The sequence below is a fragment of the Crocodylus porosus genome, unplaced genomic scaffold, assembly GCF_001723895.1.
Source record: "Crocodylus porosus isolate Cpor-Errol unplaced genomic scaffold, CroPor_comp1, whole genome shotgun sequence".
Classification (NCBI taxonomy): domain Eukaryota; kingdom Metazoa; phylum Chordata; order Crocodylia; family Crocodylidae; genus Crocodylus; species Crocodylus porosus.
The window spans coordinates 15,999,789-16,020,010 of record NW_017728924.1 but is presented as its reverse complement, the minus strand read 5'-3'; the positions used below and the strand labels follow the sequence as shown (position 1 = coordinate 16,020,010).

Below are 20,222 nucleotides of genomic sequence, written 5' to 3'. Positions count from 1 at the left end.
AGAAATATAAAGAAAAATCTCAGCTGCCAGTTTCTTGATGTTTTCCATATACAGAGAGCTTTGTAAGTGTAAACTTCTACAAATGGATGACCATTGAGCACTAGGCCATAGGAGAATAATGGTGGGGAGCATTTGGTGCTGTTTTTGAGGTATAAATAGAAATACCTTCTTAATTACAAGACTGGGCCTGGAATATAGACTGACATTTAATTGTTTAAATTATTCTAAGCCTGACTGATACAGGTATGAGTTATTTATTGGAGATCTGGGCTTGAAAAGTAGTACCCCAAACATTTTGGTTCAGATCCCCATATAAATGCATATGGATTCAGTTGGTTTTAAAGTGTTTTCTTCAGAAGTTACAAATATCCAGAGTCCTTTCAGGGAGCAGAAATTGGCTAATAATACATTTCCCTGAGTTATGCTGATATCTTCATGCAAACACATTGCTTCAGCTTGTGATTCATAGTAACAACAGGGGTAAGATAAATAAGCTTTTGCAATGTTGAAGACAAGGTTAGTCAGGAAAGAAATATGATTTTAACTATTTTAATAAATGGCTATAAACAATGGAACATTTAAAAATATTATGTAAACGCAGACCTCAGAATCTATTACAAGATCTCGATCTCTTCCAGTATGTAGCCCATCCTCCCTCTTATCTCTTCTGCTGAATTTCCAGCTATGGTTAGCTTGTTTCTCTTAGTGATTGTCCCTCTGTTTTAGGTGGCTCTGACTTTTCCAATGTAACTATGGCATGATGCTTCTTGCTTTGAAACTCAGTCTGATTTTTGTAATTGGAATGGTTGGTTCCAAATCCAAGTCACCATATAAAGTAAAATTATGTGCTACCATCCCGAGAAACTAAAAATAGCAGTCAGGGAACAGATGCAAGGAAGCTGATGATTGGCTAATGTTTACTTCATTGCACAATCGGTATATTTGAATGGAAAATGGTAGTTTGCAAAACAGCATGCCAGGAGACAGGAACCATAACCTGTTCCTGTCTGAAGCCAAAAAGCTTTGAGGTCAATTTGCAGAATAAAATGTTTGTTGGGAAGTAGCAAAGCCTATCAGGAGACTATATTGGTCCCTCACTTGCTTGTTGATCTCTTTGCTCCTGTTGTTCCTGCCTCTTCAGTCAATGCTCTTTGAACACATCTACATGAGACGCATTAATGCTCATTAGCCTAAATTAATGCGCATTATGGGCATGTGTCTACATGCAGGCGCCCTTAATGCACATTAACTAGACTAATTGTACTTAAATTTGATACCTGCATATGGATCAGTTTGATACCTGCATACTAGATAGCTATGGCTAGATGGGTTGAGTACCGCTGCCTTAATCCATTTAGCACTAAATAAAGATACCATATATATTCGAATATGAGACAACCCTGATTTTAAACAACCCCCCAATAATTAGATTCTGTACATAGAGAACTTATAAATTTGATATAATTTTCCAGGTATAGAATTTAAATATTGGAGGGTTGTCTTAAATTTGTCTCCCATCCACTGTACAGCAGGGAAAATAAATCTGGAGGGTAAGGTAGCCCCCTTGCTCTCCACTCCCCAAACTTCTTCGCCTTGCATCTCATTCTTCTTCTCCTTAGCGTCGGACCCTGCTGTCTCTGAGCGCATGGAAGTGAGAAGCAAATTCAAAAAAACTGACTTTGAAATAAATATAGCTAGAGTAATTTGTATATAGTACCCATAGAATTAGTTTACCCAGAATTGATGTATTTTTTGAAACTCCTGCAAGTCTTAGCACAGGTACTCCAAAAGCACACTTTTAAGTAGCACTTCGACACCTACTTACATATATATGGGTGTGTGTACTTCAGATATCCCCCACGAAGGATCAACATACTAATTAGCTCCCCCCACCTCTTATGACTGCAACTGGCTGTTTTTGCCATGAGTCTTGGGATCCTCCAATAACTTACATGCAGATGAGACAGGGGAAACCTGGTCTGGCTTCACCTCATGGATGATGGGGACACACTAATTACATGCAACAGGCTGAGACCAGGGGTAACAAAGGGATTCTGAGTGTTTGCAGCCCAATTTGTTGATGTTTGCCAGAAATGTAAGGCTGGTGAAGAAACAGTAATGATTGGAAATGGGAAAGAAAGGCGCAGCTCAGCTATGAGAGTGAAGAAGTATGCAATGTAGTGGCTCACCATGACTTGAAAAAGAGTAGGTGCTGAGGGGGACTGCACTTAATGAGCATTATAATATATCCTATTCAGAAAAAAAAGTAGGTTCCCATCAGTATCTCAGTTTTTTGGCTAAGATCAAGCATTTTTGGCACCAAGGGCAGGATTTCAGGGTTGGCTCTGGTCTTCCTGGTGCTAGCCTGGTGTTGCAGTGTCTCTAGGCCTTGTGTCAGGTCCTTCGTGGGGGTGGGGGGAGAGTGGGGAGGAGCTGCCCATTTTCTGTGAAGGACCACTCAAAAAAAAAGGTTCCCATCAGTACATTTGTCCGATATGGCCATGTATTTTATAGTCATTCTCAGCATTGGCTGCATTTAATCAGTTTCATAGTTGGTTTCCATCACTGAACACATGATGCTTTTAGCAGCATTTCAAAGATAGCCAGTGTTTAGTGAGGTTTACTTGTATGTGGATAGATGAGGGGCTTTTATCCATGTGCTGATTGTGGGGGAAAAACTGCAAAAGTTGAGGATTCAGATCTACAAGTTTGGCTTAGACTTCCTCTAGAAGTAAGCCAAAGGATTAATAAAGGAAACACTGATTATCTGTATGGAGGGGACATTTTATGGTCTAACACACACTTACTAGTAGAATATCAGAGATATTAGAATACAGCTTAGTGCTTAATTTGAATGAGAACAGTTGACATCATCTTAAAAATTAAAATACTTATTTCTTTTACATTAGAGCAGGTCAAGGAACTTGTACTATATATTAGACATATCCATTTTTCAAAGCTCATTTACCTAGAATACGACTAGGTATTTTAATACTTCATTTGCATATAATCCCATTACTATAACATAACTTTATCTTCACTGTATTATTTATTTTTATTTAGGGAAGCAAAACACAGTGTAGCAAAACTCCCAGGTTTTCTTTTTTTTAATTAAAAAATACATTCCCTCCCCTTCCCCAACCATTTGTGACTTTCTCTCTGCCCCCTCTATCCCTTATAAGTAGTTATAAGTCATTATAAGCCATAGTTAAGTTAAAACATAGGATAAGCTTTTGTATGCCACTACTGTAACAAGCCCCTTTTATATTGTCCATATATCGTTGTAAATAGTGCTCTGTTATTTTGGTATTGATTTTTACTGTTTTATATTGATATTGTATGATTTAGGCCCGTTCCTGTAAGTTAGTTAAAGTAATGTCAAGTCTCCATCTTGTCTTTTCAAGTCTCCATTTTGTGTCCCCTGCCCAGGCATACCCTGTTGTTAACTGTGTTGCAACTGTGACTCCTACCTACCCCTCCCATGTAAATTGGTTCCTGGGTGAATGAGACTGTTTGAGACATAATGGAAGCAGGCCTAAGAAATAGTTCCTACTGAATGACCAGACCATCAGCTTAATGACCAGACCATCAACTTAACAACCCTACCACTGACTTGCATTGACTTTCCCTGAAACCACAGACCTACTCCCAGGACCAGAGAAAAAACCCAATATTTGAAAGACAAAGACCCTCCAAGAAACCAGCAACATGGAAACAAAGAACAGAACAGAAACCAGCAACTCCACCACTGTATTCCACCAGACAATGAGGACACCTGGAACTGCATGACTTCATATGAGCAGGATTGGCCCTTGCCCGGGCATGTCCTCCCCACTGGAGTGACAGGTAGCCCACCCCTATAAAAGGGGTGGTAGAATGTGACCTCTTTGCAATGCCCTCCAACCAGACCAGCACTATGCCATTCCACCTATCTACCCAGAGGCCCTGTTGGCAACCCCCTCTAGACAACACCGCGCTGGAGAGACCCCAACTGGCCACTGAGGATCAACTCTCAGCCTGGATAGGTAGCTATCACCCACGTCTTCCCTCCAAGCAAGGGACCTGAACTCTGTTTCTTCATACCATGACTTCTATCCCTCTACCAAGCCTTTTCCCTCCTGCTACCATTGTGTGTGCGTGTGTGCGCGCGTACCAATAACTTTGTGGGCTGTCTAATAAAACTGATATTTTTGGACCCCGAGCTGGTCTTTATCTTGCTGCAGGCTGCCCACTTAATCCCCACTTTCTTTGCCCCGAACTCTGACCCAACCTCGTGTCTAACTCCTGTTCCTCTGTCCTCTGGCCCTCTGCTCCCCATCCTGGATCTCTACCACCTTTGACCCCTGTCCCAGCTCTCCCTCTACGTGCCGGCTTTCTGCTTCCTGGCTCTCCACCACCTCTCTGCCCCCTCCCAGCTCTAACCCCCAGCACTGCTTTGCTCTCTGCCCCGACTCCAACCCCCAACTCTCCTAGCTCTGCTCCATCACCTCACCTCTCCTGACCTCCTGGCTTCTCTGTGGGCTTCCTGCTCCCCTGGCTCACTGCTAGTGCACCACCTCCACCTCCCAGCTTTCTTTCCCTGGCTCTTATCTGCCTCCACCTCCTGGCTCTCTACCCTGGTTTTCCCTGCTGCCTCTCCAGCTTCTCTTCCACCTCTCCCCGCCCCCCCCTTGAACCCTCCCCGATTTCCTACCACCACTTCCGTTGCCTCCGCTCTCTCAGTTCCACGGCCGGCTCTCCTGGTCCCATCTCCACCATCCAGGGCCCCAAGTGCCCTCTAGTCACCAAGCACCTCAGTTAACCCCAAGTGCCCCCTAGTGTTAACACACACAGCCAGCGAAGTGCATGTGTGTATATGTGCATGTGTGTGTACCTATAGTGTTGATGTGCAGTTTGTGTGCGTGTATAATTTTTGTGTCACGCCTTATTTTTGTGTCACGCCTTCCTGCCTAACAGCGCAATATTGAGATTCCAAGCATTGATCTGGCACGTGTCAAATCAACAAGAAGATTATAATGCAGAACCTGCTAAATTGCCGTTTCATTTCCAAACTCTCGGGGCATGCTTGCTATATGGTGTCTTTTAGAGATTGTACTTTACCTCTGCAGACTGGGCAGCAGGACTCCGGCACAGAAACTGGGAAAGAACATGTTAATTTAGGACAAGTCTTCAGGCCACAGTATACATTTCCTTCCTGCCATTAAAAAACAAGGACAGTTTAGAGGTGATTCATACAGTACTATACATTTACCTATGTGCCACTCTAGCATCTGGAAATAGGATGCTGTTTGAATAGCTTTCCTTGACTGTCTGGCCATATGGTTTAATGTATTTTTCTTAAAAAATGTAGTAACTGTAGGTTGCATGAACCTGGGATGAAAATAACCAGGATTTACAAGAGAGATGTAATACAATGCCAGGCTTTACTGCCCCAGTCCCACCAATGTGTTTCAACCTTAATCTCAAGGAACCATATTAAGCAATGATTGGGTAGTGCAGTGTCTTAGTCAAGGTGTGCTCAACCTCTGGCTCACAGGTCAGATCAGCTCGCAGCAAGCGGGGTTTCGAAATATGGCAGTGGGGGAGCCCCAGACTGTGCACTGAACAGGGAGTCCAATCCCAGTGAGCAGGGCCAGACAACGGCGGTGCTGGGCCCTGGGACCCAATCCCAGTACACAGGGCAAGGAGAGGACAGCACTAGGCTACAGACTGGCCAATCCAGCCCACAGACTGGCCCTGCAGCAATCACCTGTCCTACAGGGCTTAAAGGCTGCACACCACTGAGCACTAGATCTGTTGATCCAGAATGCACTCCTGGTTGTTTGATAATGGAAACTATGACAGCCATAGTATGAACAGTTGTATAATTACTCTGTTTTAAAGTCAGTGGATGGAGTTACCACTTCAGAGTGCCCTTCAGATAATGTGGTATAACTGTTTCCTCTGTCTGTTCATATCCCACAGTAAGTGAGGTTGAACTATAGTAATTTTGCTCTGAATGAAAGGGAGGGTAAATTATTGCAGTTTAGCTTCAATAGGAGGAGACAGATAAAACAGCTTTACTGTAGTAAGCAAGTCAGCATCTCCATTTCCCTCCCTGCTCTTAGACCAGTATAATTGTTGTGTATATTCATTCCCTTAATCAGTGAAGATCTGATGTGGCCAGCTTTTGTTATGAAGAACTGAGCAGGATTAAATGATTATTTCAGTTCACACTGTGACTGTAAATGATTATTGCATAGCGGTAATGTTTGGGCACTGAGAAACTGGGGCTGCATTTGGACTGGTGACCTAGACATAAAATATCTAGGGCTCAGTATCAATACCCTGAGCCATTTAGTTCCCATTTGTGGGACTCTTATCAGCTGAATCCAGAATCATTCTGATCTCCTTCAGAGATTCAGTGTTGTACTTTCCATAGCCAGGTTAAAATGAAATATTATATGAATGCCAGTAGCAATATTTTACCTGCTACCGAACTGTGTGCAGGGTGGGCTCATGTAGTGGATGCCTGACAGGGCAGGCTTTGTCTACTGCGCTCTGAGCAGGAGGTAGCCTGGCATCCACCTGGTACTGCATATTGGCATGGACTACAGTTTTGTATGCCAGGGTTAACTCCTGATTTCCAGTCTCACTTACCATCTACTATTGTACACTAGTTAAACCTCGGTAGGCTGTCTCCCAGCAGTGAGAATCAAGTGACGTGTCCAGCAGGGTTCAATCAAATGATGTTACTTACTGAGCAGCTGCACTGGGCACACTGGTTGGGCTGTCTGTTCTGAAAAAGCCCTTCTGCCACAAACATTTCCCCATGGTGGTAGGTTGTGCCATTGTACTCGCAGGACTTCCCAGTGATTTTACTGCTCATCGAGAAAAGCGAATCCTCTGGAACAAATGAAAAATGAATGCTTCATGCAAGAATCCTGGCCAAGTAGTTTAACTGTGAGTGCCAGCAAGTGGGAGATTAGTCCCCACTTCCCCCAGCCCCAAAATGGCAGTTGGATTAATAAAGGAAACACTGATTTTTATAGCTCAGTTTATTAAATGTAAACACATATAATCATGATACTATATTTAAGTGATACTCAGTAGATGTTATTTTAACTGTAATCCTCTCTCCTGCCCTCTCTCCGCACAACGGAAATTTTGTCTATATTCTTGTTATTCTCTGGAGCTCTATGGTCAAAATGTAATAAATACCAGCACTGATGGCAAAGTCTCGTGCTGCTACAGTACTTTACTGAGAAAGGCAAGCTGCTGCTTTGCTGTGGATGCAGTTAGGGTAGGTGGGAGTGGTACAAGCAGGCTGATTACACAATGATTTTTGGTACTTTTCTATGGAGAGATTTAGGGCTACTGTACACTGCGAACACAGCTGTTAATACCAGTTTTCTAGTGTCACTTCAGCTTTCCTGAGAACTATTAGTATCTTTATTTGTAGTGTAGAAGCACTTTGGAGTCCTTGTCATGGGCCAGAACCTATAGTGGTGGGTACTGTATGCAAATAACTAAAAGATGGTTCCTGTCCCGAACAATGCAAATGGAAGAAACCATGTTACTAAGAAAGCAAAACTTGTTAGCAACAGTGCCATGGGTTACCTTCTCCTTACCATCTTTATACCATCTTATAACACTCTTCTAATGCATTGTCCATACTGGGCAATAAAACCCTGGGGAAAATGAACCCTGTTAAAAGGAATCTGGCACAAGGACTAGCTATATATCACCACGCTAGCTTTTCTTCATAAAATGGGTTATGCCTGTCAGTAACGCCTTTTACCTGCACTAAATCCACAAAATGTCATAAAGCTGATAGTTCTGTTTATATCTAAATTAATTTTTAATATGCAAATTACTTAATTACAGTGGCAGAAAACAGCACATACAGAACTGCACACCATTTGGCAGTGATAATCCAGTTATACTCCTGCTGGCCCAAATCATCACCATTATGAGCCAAGTTTTTTCCTAAGACCTACATTCTCTTCCAGCTGCAACCCTAAGTTAGGTTAGAACATCCCCTAAGTTGTATAACCCCTAATCTTCTGTAGTTAGGGCAGTAGCCCCCAAAGGGACTGCCCTTCAATGAGTTGTGGGTAAACTCCCTGTGTGCCACTTGAGTAGTGCTCCTGGGGCTATGATTCTGGCAATATACATTTTATATGCATGTCAGTCGAGCACACGGAAATAAGTATAGGCACTTTCAAGCAGGAGTTCTTCGGAAATAACAGTGCAGTATTTGTTCTTTGTAGCCAGAATCACTTCAGATTTCTAGGAATGCAGCTGATATTTCATTTAGTGGGTTTGGGGTTTCACGTGAAAGAAACCTGACCTACAAAATCATGCTTTGCTGTAGCTTTTTACTATCTGCCAGATCATTTCCCATAAAACCCTCTCCAGAATTATGTTCCCCAAGTATGTAGGGTTTTTTATCTTGGCGCCCAACCGAAAAACAATAGGTGTTGGAGTTAAACTTTGACATTTAGAGCCCTCCATAAAAGCATTTATTTTGGTTTGCTGGCACCACAGAATATTAATAATCTTTTGAACAGGGGGAGATTAGTAAATGTCAAATCTGAATGTAATATGTGCTGGTACTGGGCCTACTGCTGTGTCAGAGACAGTGCCAAGGTATGGAAGTAGGTTAAAGCAGAGGCTGGCAACCTTTAAAAAGTCATGGGCCAGAACAATCCGGCTCCGGTCTGACGCGGGCTGGGTGGCTTCAGCGGCATGTCAGTGGCCTGCATCAGGGCCAGACAGCTGTGAGCTGTGCCTGTGCTACTGATACTTTTCTCAGCCTCCTACCCTTCAGTTGGGGTGTGCATGCAGCTTCTAGGGAGCTACACCAGGGGTGGGCAGCTGCAAATTGCATCTGTGCTGCTACCACAGGCACAGCTGTGAGCTGCCTGGCTCTGGCATAACTACAGCTTCCTACTCACTGGAAGCTGCATTCATGCCACAGCCCTAGGGGCAAGTGGGGATGGGGAGAAGCAGCAGTGGTGCAGGCACAACTGGAAACTCCCAGGTCCTGACACAGCTCCTTACTGTCTAGCCTTGGTGTGAGCATAGGTGCAGGCACAGGAAAATCCCTCCAGGTCCACCAGATCCAGGCTGTGGGCTGGATGTTCTCAACCCCTGGGTTTGAACATTGGAGTGGTTAGCACTCCTAAGCCTACTCTGTGTACTTAAGAATATCATGGGTATTTTTGGGAGGTGTATGCAGACCAGCATTATTATTTTAGCCTCTGCTATAAGATTCCTGAACCTATAGGCTAGGGACAGACATTCAAAAAGACTGAGCCTGAATTGATTCAATCTTTGCAGGTTAGTTTAACCTGGCTAGCTGAACCAGTTTCCAACCATACAGACAAACCCTCTGGACTGAGGAAATCAAGGCACGTGCCTGCAGTGGCTCAGGCTGGAAGCTGGGGAGTTTTAGAGCAGCCCTCCCTCCCCTTCCACAGAGCTAAACTGAGGGGGGCGTGGCCAGGCCCTAGCAGGGCTCTGATTAGGGAATGGTGTGAACCACCCTGCATGCAGTCCCCAGCATTTCAAGGGACAGGGGTGTTGCCAGCCTACAGTCCCGGGCTAGCGCTCGGAGGCAAGTGGGGTGTGCAATGCATACGTCTGTTGATGATACGGAAATTGTCACTCTCCCTCCCTGCTTCTGTATACTGTCTGCAGCAAACTGACAGGCAAGCAAGCCAAGCATGGGATGGGAGGGAGGGGGGGAGTTGATAACAGTGTTTATCACCCTTATCTCAGTGTTTATTGCCCCATTAAGAAAACAACAGAGAGACATTACCAGCTATCTATTGATTCAGCACAGACCCAGCATGTAGTCTGCTGCCTAATACATGGACACCTCAGCAAAGGCATGGGGGGCGGGGAATCTGTGCTTAGCAGAGAGTGGTGATGGGGAGGGAGGGGAGCAAACAGCTCTTCTCAAATGTTTCCATGGAAGGACATTAAGCTACCTGTTGATTAGGTCCAAAAAGCCTGTCTGCCTTTGTCTCTCCCACAGCATGGAGTGTAGCCAGCATGTGGTCTGCTAGCTAATCTGGAGGTGTCTGCTAAAGCAGAGGGGCTGGGGGGGAATAATCTTAAACCAGCAAGGGGTCTGGTTTTTTACTCAAGTGGGGGCACTTGAACTAAAGCTTGTTGAAGGAGCTTTAGTTCAAGTGCCAAACTGCCATTTTGAAGTGTGGGGATGCTGATACAGGAGATGCTGCAGCACTTTAATTAAAGAGGCTCTTGAAACCACTCTAATTAAAGAACTGACCCCCAATCCCACAGCACATGTAAAAATGCCTAGAGTGCAGAAACGTGGGGTTTGTCAAAAAACCCCACAAAAATCAGCATTAACATTCTTGATCATTTTCAGCTTGAAAAGTTATTAGAAGGAAGGCAGGAAACAACTAAAAAGCTAGCTAATTATCAGCGTGACTGTAAGAGCATCTGATATGAGGGACTCTCTGAGAGACATAAGAGGTGTCACTGAGAAGGGGAGCGTCAAACCTGGTAGAAGGTGTAGAAGGCCAGAAGTCTAATGGCATACAGTATACTATACATTACAAAATTTCCCACATCTCCCACTGTGAATAGCATAATGCTGTGACAAAACTTGCACTCAACCCAGAGGTTTGGGCCTTTCTGTGTGGTTTGATTGAGTAACAACATGTGTTCTGGAGTAACAGGACATACGCTACAATTAAGCACATCCTTTGGAAATTGTAAAAAAAAAAAAAAAAATCACAGCCACAAAAGGAACGAGGTACCATGTGGAAGGTTGCTCTTAGGATTCTGTCCCTTCCAAAAATGTGGGCAGGATCAAACCCCTGAGCTCTCTGCAGCTCCTTAGAGAGCATAAAAACATACAGCCAACTGTTTGTGTGCACTGGGCCATACATGGTGGTAAAGGCAGCTTTCCCAACCAGGCAGTGGTTTCTGCATATTGCATGCTTTGCAATTATAACAGAACTGATCCAAGTCAAGATACAGCGGAATAGCAATGCTGCTTCTGCAATGTATTGCTATATCCATTTAGGAAGCCTTTTTGTAGTCACTTGCAAGCAGGTAGCTCATAGCCTGTAGTTTGCAAAGACCAAGTCACACTGTACTTTTTTATGGTAAATCAGAATGCTGGAGCAGCAAAAAAAATATGCTGAAGACACTTTAAATCCAATAAGCAACACTGCTATGTGAAATCACCATAAAACCCCAGAGGCTTTGAATTATGGCTCCTATGCCTGGTTTATGAAAGAGTTTTTAGAAGACCGTTTGTTCATGTAGTTCCTTCTTACAGAAGAATACCACCATGGGACCACAGAACTGTTGGAGAGTTCTCAGGACTGCAGGACATGGAGGAACACTCTACGTTTTACAGACCTTATACATCATTAGTGAGTCTAGAGACTGAAGTGCAGATTGAGCAGCAACAGTTGCTGCCTTTGCAGCTGGAAGAAAGAGGAATGACACAAAAAAGACAGTAATGGCAGTTCATACAGGCAGCTTACTCCAAATGTCATTCTGACCTCTACCTTGCTTTTCAACACTCATAGATTCAGCGCTCATCAGTAAACCAATCAATAGTTAACACATCTTTCAACTCCGCTAAATATCTAGACATTTCAGACAGATGTTTAAAAACATGAAAGAGCAAAGCAGGAAGGAGCCAGGAGAGAAAATTGTAAAACAACCTGATGATGAACCTCCCTTTAGACCAGCTCCAGAACCTCTACTCTTTCAAAATTAATACTCATTTAAAAAATAAAATAGTCAGGAGGTGACCCCCTATTAATTCCATACCAACTCTTATAGTGGAAGCAGATGCAGCAGGAAACTGAGCATCAGTAGAAAAAAGGAGGGATGAAAATCTAAGCTGAGTATGAGGCCAACGTGGACACAGTGCTATCTAAGTAGTTTCAAGAAGATCTTTTCTTTGCAAAATAAGACATCCACGGTTGTCTGTACCTCCTCCATGCTGAACCTGGACCACTGCTGACAAGCACATTTTACCTACTCACCCCACTGAGACATGCTAAATCTCAGAAAGGAAGTGATCTAACCATATTGGAGAAATCCTGACCAGACTCCTAAGACGAGAAGCCTAAAAGCAGGGGATCTAACCCTCTGGTGCAGCTGCAAGTACATGAAAGTTCTCCTCTCCAAATGTAAGTATCAGAAATACACCCCAGTTCCTATAGTAGACCATTTTGCTCATCTGTATTTCAAAGAACTGAAGCCTGCAGCAGAGAAACCATAACACATGGGCACACAAAGCTCACTAGGAATCATACAAATGTCCACTCCCACAAAGAGGGCTTAAGTGTTACACTGATTTTGTACTGACCCTCTGAACAGCCAGAGGAGAGTATCACTGGGCATCTCCAGATGAGTGTGCACATGCATTTTCCTGAGGACAAATAGCAGTAGCACATAGTTGTGGTACTGTTTCTTGTCCCCAAGGAATGCCCCTGCACATGCACTCTGGCACAAAGCCAGTTGTCCCGAGTGGGGTAGGGGAGGCTGCAGCCAACCCAGGTGCTAGCCCCAGAAGCCCTACCCTGGGTCCTGGGGGCCACTCAGGGATGCAGCAGTGGTGATTCAGGCATGTGGAGCCTGGGTGGTAGCTGGAGCATGGCCCTGGTTAACCAGGCTCTGGTTTCAAGCAACGCATGCTGCTGCCACATTTACCACCCTGCTTTTTTTCTGGTGTGGTTTTTCTTTGACAGGAGATCCTGGTGTCAAACCCCACCCCCCTGCCATGCTGCAAATTAGGAGTGCAGTGAATGCATGCATGCTGTTTGAAGCACCACAGACGGGTTTGCAGTGCCACAAATGGCATGTGCATGCTCATCTGGACACACTCACTATATTGGTGGCCCCAGTTCTAAAAGCACTTATGCACCTGCTTGTCCTTGAGCACACAAGTGGTCCTCTTGATTTCTAAGACCCTATTTAGGTGACTAAAGGAAAGCTTGTAGGTAAAAGCTTGTGGGATCAGAATCAACATGCAATAAGTGCAACAAAAAAATACAGAATTGTATGTTGGAGGCTGTGTGAGAGAGCATGGTTGTCCTCCACAGATACTGCATCTGGCTAGAATTGTAAGGAGACTGTTTATACTGTATGTCTGTATCCAACTTCTGTCTGGTGCAATTTTTCTCTTTCCTAGTGTGCAACTGCCTTTCTGGAACTTGAAATTGCCTTCTCATTTTTTTTCCATGTGCTCTTTAAATCCAGCCTAATTAGACAGCTTCAGGTTCCCTCATGATATCATACTCTCCTGCAGACTGTGAAATTAGAGTGATCGTGGCTTGTTTTAGGAAGTGTTAGGTTTGTGCTTTGAAGGAAGGGCCTTGGCATGGATCTTGATATCAGGATAACTAATTCTGTGTCTCAGTTGAGATGTGTTAGAATTGGATTAGATTAATTAACTGCAGCTATACAGTACTGCTTAAAGCCCATGTTTGTGAACCCTGACTCCTAATCAGGATTTTTCTCAAAGCTTAACATCGGACTTTAATGGCGATAGATGGCATTGCATTAATTAGCTGCCTATGCAAAGTGCCATGCGAATTATCTGTGTGAATCCATCTAATTAACTGGGTTAAACCTTAACCTTCCTTTTTGGCATTCATAATACGTCAGTGCAAGGAATGGGAGGCATGGAGGATAAAACATTTTACAGCATCACTGGAAACAAAGAAACCTTACTTGTGATTGACAAGCTTCCTTTAAGGGCCCAATTCTACAACACCACAATTGGTGCATAATGCATGGCCTTGCCCTTGACTTCAGTGGTCTGCAGAGAAGGCCTTAAAAGTCAGTAAAATTAAAAATATTTATCGATAGGTAACGTTAGCATTAAATAATACCAGAAAGATAAGATGTATGCTCAAGCTCAGCACATAGCTTAATATGGATATTTATCCCTTAAGCAGCTTTAGGTTGTGCCTATTCATAGAATTGTTTCATAATACCATGCCTTATCACAATTTGTGGTTGTCTTTACTATTCTTCAAGTGCCCTACTTCTTCAAACTTCAAGTTTCAGCTAGTAGTAACCTAGGTTGTATGCTGTTCACTGATGTGCCATATGCTCTATATATGAAATCCAGGCCCCATTAAAGTCAAAGAGACATTACTGGTGCCAAAATTTCATAGTAGCTTCTTGCCATACTCGCTGTAAAAAATGTAAGAGATTCATTGATTTGCAGTAGAGAGGAACAAGAAAGTTCGGCATAAATTCAGATCCACTCAACAGCATGGATGTAAAAGTTCAAATTGAACTGGAATGTTGTTGGATTCAACTTCTACTTTACCGGAGTCTGTGAAAACCTGGGGTGAAAAGTGAATAGAAAGAGTTATATCTTCCCACCCACTTACACAAGAGGAAAGAACCTGAGATAGAGGGAAGTCCTACTTACTGTGAAACAACAGGGGTGATGCATTAGGATTAAAATAGTTTGGAAATTTTCTGACAAAACAGTATTTTGCCAGAAAAATATGGACCCATCAAACCTGAAATGTTTCATAAAAACACTGGCCAGTTTCCTGACAGGCTGCCAAAGACTTCACACTTTTCCAGAAAAGCCTGCCACACCAGGGAAAAGTTTGGAGGTCCTGAGGATTTTGACTTGAGCTTGGGCTCTAAAAACTTCTGGGTTCCTGGCTGCAGGGCTGGGAGTGTGGAAGAACTGGGATGGGCTTCTAGGGTCTGCAGTTTTGAAGTAGCCCTACTATAGGGACCTCACCAAACAGGGGACCCTGGAGCTTTCTGGCTTCAGGGACTGCTGACCCCAGAAGCTATACAGTCCCAGTGAACATGTTTTACTATGATAACCATGCATGGCAGTATTTACAAAACATTTTTCTGCAGAATTTCTGATTGACAAAAAATTTCAAAATATTTGGCCACCCAATGAATCAGAACAAAGCCAAGTTTTGAAATATCTAAATTTCCCACAGACTGGAAATCCTGACTTCTGCCCAGTTTTAATGATAACTGCCCGCCTTCCTGGAATCCTGGAAAAATGATTTCTTGAGGTGCTCCAAAGTATAGAGGAGGAAAGCGGAAGTTATTTGTAACGTGATCTGTTGCCCAGGTTGGGGGTGTCCATATAGAAATGCCATGGGGAGTTAATGCTGCATGAAACAGCATGAACTCTTGTAGAGCTTTTTTTTCTGTAGCATTAAGCAAGCAGGAGTGCTCAGCCGGTGGCAGGGGTGGCTCTTTTTGGAGCTTCCAAGTAGGACTACTGGCACTTACATGGGTAAGGGCTCTGGTATCCAGGCTCAGAGGTTTCATAAGAAACAGTAAAGATTTCTCCTTAGGTCATTCTGGATAGAAGTTGCTGTATACATGTATAATTATTAACAAGTGATTTAGTATGTGATGGCTTTTGAATGATAGCTTGCAGACTGGCTGAACAAAAAATCAAGCCAGTCATGATAAATTCTTCAGAAGTTTAGTTTTTTCTTCTGTAAAATCCAGCCTTGTACATTGAGACAGAGCTGGCCTGAGCCAAAATGGCACCCTGTGAAAATTTGCATTTTGGTGCCCTGCCCAGACCCCCTTAGGGTCAGTGGCGCTGCTGCAGGCAGTGGCAGGCAAGCAGGGTTATGGGGCGCAGTCTGGGGAGGTGGAAGGACATGGTGCTCCAGACAGGCGGGCGGGCAGGCAGCCACTGCTACTTCAACCTGCACTGCCCAGCCTAGCTCCTCCAGAGCAGCAGCTGGAGGTGAGGGGCAGGCTGGACTGGGCACTGCTCCTCCTGCCTGGGGTGGGGATTGGCTGGGGCAGGGCAAAGGGAGAGCACTGCTGTGAGCACAGGGCCTACTCACACGTGTGTGGGGGAGGGAGGAGGGGGCACCCCCCCCGACCACACTGCCCTAAGCAGTTGCCCACATCATCTACCCCTAAGTCTGGCTCTGCATCAAGAAAAGAAAACAAGTCGCCTCTGAGTGATTAAGTGTACATAACTCATTTAGGCAGTGAAGGCAAATAACTTGGTTTACCCCAAATTGTTCTTACTTGATGTTTAGATATAATACAATCTGCAGCAGTTCATGGGGTGATAGACATGCAGTTTCTCTGTTATACAGGACAATCGTCCTAAGCTGGAGATCATACAGCTTTTCCTAGAAAGGTCTGTGTAAACTGAATTCAGGAAGTGGGTTATGTTTCCAAAATCCTGACAATATCCTGTTTTGGATCTCCCCACATTTGGGGAAGGGGGATGTATTACTCTTCTGTTGCATCTCTTTGAGAGGGAATTCTGGCTATTCCTTTTTGCACTTTCCTGAACACTCTCACTATTATTTATTTTAGTAACCAGAATGGGGGCTGGAGTGTATAGGTGCTAAGGTGCATGGTTGACAGCCCAGAGGTTGCAGGTTTAAGGCAGTAGCAGAAATGCACACAGTATGTATGGCCCTGGCAAATTCCAGCAAGTCTGCAAATTCTGCTAAATACCTGTCATAAGGACACAGGAAAGAAAACTACCTGAACAGCTGGCAAAGATGATTTTTTAAAATCCTACAGTCTCCTGGCTTGCTGGTTTAGAAACTTTTTAAACTACAGCATTCAAAGTCACCTACACTAAGTACAGATATTCAAAAAGCCTGAGTCTGAATCGATTCAATCCTTTTAGGTTAGTCCAAACTGCGTAGATTGAACCAAGAAGCAAGTCAGTAGACATTCACTTCTGATTTTGGAAATGCAGCCACGTGCCTGCAGTGGTTCAGGCTAGAAGCCGGGGGGACTAGAGTGAGCCCTCCCTTCCCTCTGGCAGTGGCTGGAAGGAAGCTGGGAGAGAAGCCCTCTGAGGGTCTTCCCCCCACCGTTTGAGCTAAGAGTGGGGCGGGGGGGGGCATGGCCAGGCCCCAGCAGGTCACTGAGTATGTTTGGGGAGGGGTTTAAACCCCCATCCTGCCCTGCATGGTCCCCAGCCGGGGTGTGCCTGGAGTGGGAGGGGGGAAGCAGCCCTTGCCAAGCTTTTCCCTGCTCGCTGCTCAAGTGGCAGGGGTGGAGGGCATGGTCAGACCCTGGTAGGAGTGGGGGCAGGGACTGCTGCACTGCTGCCAGTGGGAGAGGGGATGGAGAGGGGATTAAACCTCCTTCCCCCTCTTCACCTCAGGCTGTTGGCCTAGAGCTGACATCTAGGCATGTCCCTGTTGCTGCCATCCCATGCTGGTGGGAAGGGGGAAGGGAGTGGGGTTTAAATGCCCCCCACCCCCAAGTGATGAAAAGCCTGGCAGGGGTTGCTGTTCCCCCACTGGACAGACCCCAGCTGCAGTTGAGAGCAGGCTTTCCCCCTCACCCCCAGCTCAAGTGGCGAGGGTGAAGGGCATGGCCAGATGCTGGCCCTATGCCAGCAGCCTGAGGTGAAGGGGGGCAAGGGAGGGGGGCTTACACCAGGTGGGGGAAAGCCTGGCAGGGGCAGCCAGATGCCAGCTGCAGTCTAGAGCGCCACCACCACGCCTTTCTCAGCCAGCTAGAGCAGTGATAGTGCCCCAGCTAGGGAGCAGAGCAGCAGGGCCAACCCTGTTCCACTGGAGCAGACAGCACAGCCTAGTCCAGGGCTGCAAAGCACCCTGGGCTGCTGGGGGACTGTGAGTTAACATAAACCAGGAAGGGGTCTGGGACAGAATTTCCTTAAGCCAGTTTGATCTAAATCAGTTAAGTCTGATACTACATTCAACCAAGTTTATCTTTAATCAGTTCTGGCCATTTTGAAACTGGTTTATGTGTACTTAACTTCTGTTCTGTTACAGGTTTAAACCAGGTTCTGATCACTTAAACCGGTTTATGTGTAACTTCTGTCCCTAGCCATAGTGTCATTTGTTGACAGGGATGGGCTTTTAACACAGTCAGAAACACTACTCGCTCAGCCTGCCTTGTTGTTTTTACTATTTGTTTTATGAACTGGCCTTAAACAATCAAGTACCAAACAATATGAAATGAATCGTAAGGTCTAATACCTTAAGACCCTACCATACTGGGAACTATTCTGTTTCTCTGGATCTTTTATAACTGGAGATATGACAGATCACAAATATAAATCCAGACAGGATTTTGTAAAACATATTTTCTGAATCATTCGTAGAAGTTAAGTATTCATAGAGGACCAAGGAAATAAAGATTTGTTTCAAGGACTCTGAGACTGAGGCAAACAATTTAGTTCTGCTGTAATTCAAGGGTGTCTTTGCTAAAAGACTCCTTGGTTGCCTTCTCCTGTACGCCCTTCCCCCCACCTCTTCCTAGGGTCTCTCGTACTATGAAAGAGCTTTGCTATTCACTACAAGCCTTGTGGAAGGCAATTTTAACTGAAGGCGGTAGTTCCAGGCCCTGCAGCTGATGCCTAGTTGCAAGAAGCCCTCTCTGAGCCCTGTCTAGCCGGTGAGCCAACTGGCTGTCTCTACACAGAAAGCAGTTAAACCCAGTTTGTTTCATTAGTATATCCTCGTGGTTCAATGGCTTTCAAATAGGGTAAGACTTTCATGGTGTGGGGGGCACAAGAATATCAATGTCACATGACATTAATGGGAAGAGCAACACAGTGCTTGGAAATGGTCAGATTGTGACCATCTTGATACTGCAGGGGCATAGGACTGGACAAGGAGAGATGTGCTCTCACGTAGGGAGCTTCGTCGGGAATGTTTAATCCTGTCTACAGAGAATCTGCTCTTACAAGTACATGTAGGAGAGTCTGATCCAACACTGGACAGTATGTAGTGAGATGGTAAGTCAGGAACATAGTGAGAAGTCAAGAAACTGATAACCACGGACCCATATTTGGGAGGCTGTGAGGCTGACTATAACTATTGTCTAGATAAATATTTGTGTGCATGTGTCGTTGTTTTTGATGGAAGTGTATTGTTAATCTTGGCCCAAATAAAATGGAAGCCGAGCTAAATTAAATTCTTCTCCAGGATAATTCTCACACAGAAGTCAGCAGCAAAAGACAAGGGATGCATAGTGCTCAGTTGTCATTTTTTGTCACAGTGATCAAGGCCAATTTAGCTAATGACCCTGTTAAGGATAAACTCATACTTAGACCCCTGAATATGAAGTGAGGTTGTATAAATTAATAATGACATTTACAGTTATCTATATGGAGGGCAGTTTCTGGATAAAATTTTGCAGTGACTTAGTACGGTAGGTTAAAATTGGTTTAAACTGCTTGGGAAATGGGTATAGATACACAAATATGGACAAAGTAATTCATACTGATCTGGACTTCAGCAAACACACAAATCAGGCCAAAGAAGTCAAGGAAGCCAAGAAAGAAATTAACATGTAATTGTAAGGTGAGATCCTGGAAATTTGCTTTGTTTTAAGCCAGCCTGTATGTTGATTTTGCTTCTTGCATCTCTAGCTCCCTTCCGCTCCTCCAGAGTGGAGCAGAGAGATTTCAAGTGGGTCCCAGTGATTCCAATGGAAGTACTGCTAGAGCAGGGGAGGGCAATTATTTTGGGCGGAGGGCTGCTTACTGAGTTTTGACAAGCCGTTGAGGGCCACATGACAGGCAGCCAGAGGCAGATAAATATTATTTTAAACAAATTTTTAGAGGCCCCACAGGCCAGATAGAATGACCTGGCGGGCCGCATTCAGCCCACCCCTGTGCTATAGGAAAGGGCATGAATGTGGAATTGAGGCCTTGAAAAAATAAGAAATGAGATTTTTCTGCGCAATGTATGAATTTCATTTTATGGCCAGCAGTATTTGAAATCAATGAAAAAATGAAAAATGTACGAGCTGTGCTTTGGCACAGGTTTTCTCACTTTAGTGGGCAGTGCTGTTTCCCATTACATTACCCCAGAGAAAGTGACTTTGAAAGAAATTATGGTTGAAATTCCTGGTAAGCAAAGAAATGTGCTACATTTGGGATGACAGATGCTAATGCTTTTGGTACATGGTGGATTGAGAAAGCAGGGACTAGTGATAAATCTACAAACTGCACAAGGCTGAGTTTCTGCCTTCCTGCCTGATCATCATAATGCAGGGGTTTTCAGCCTTTTCTGAAAAGGCAGTGCGGGATGGTGGGTGGTGGCTGCCACATGAGAGCTTCCCCTCCCCCTGCTGTGTTTGGCTGGCCGGGTGGCACCTGTGCAGCCCGCAGTGGGGTGCCACTGTCCTCGCCCGCCAGTCCCTGCTCCTGGGAGGTGATGGGGGGGGTGGCAGCTCCATCCTCGCCTGCCCATGCATAACCCCTA

General features: G+C 44.6%; 1 protein-coding gene across 3 annotated transcripts in view; it reads right to left on the bottom strand.

Annotated features, from left to right (window-relative positions):
- The window catches only part of CHRDL1 (chordin like 1), a 59,466-nt gene that overhangs the window by 13,350 nt on the left and 25,894 nt on the right, over positions 1-20,222 (bottom strand). For all 3 annotated transcript variants that reach the window (XM_019540406.1, XM_019540405.1, XM_019540407.1), the window contains exons 5-6: positions 6,740-6,885; positions 5,101-5,194 (exon numbers count right to left, since the gene is read on the bottom strand). In XM_019540406.1, the coding sequence (XP_019395951.1) occupies positions 5,101-5,194; positions 6,740-6,885 (240 nt within the window). The remainder of the gene's footprint in view (positions 1-5,100; positions 5,195-6,739; positions 6,886-20,222) is intronic.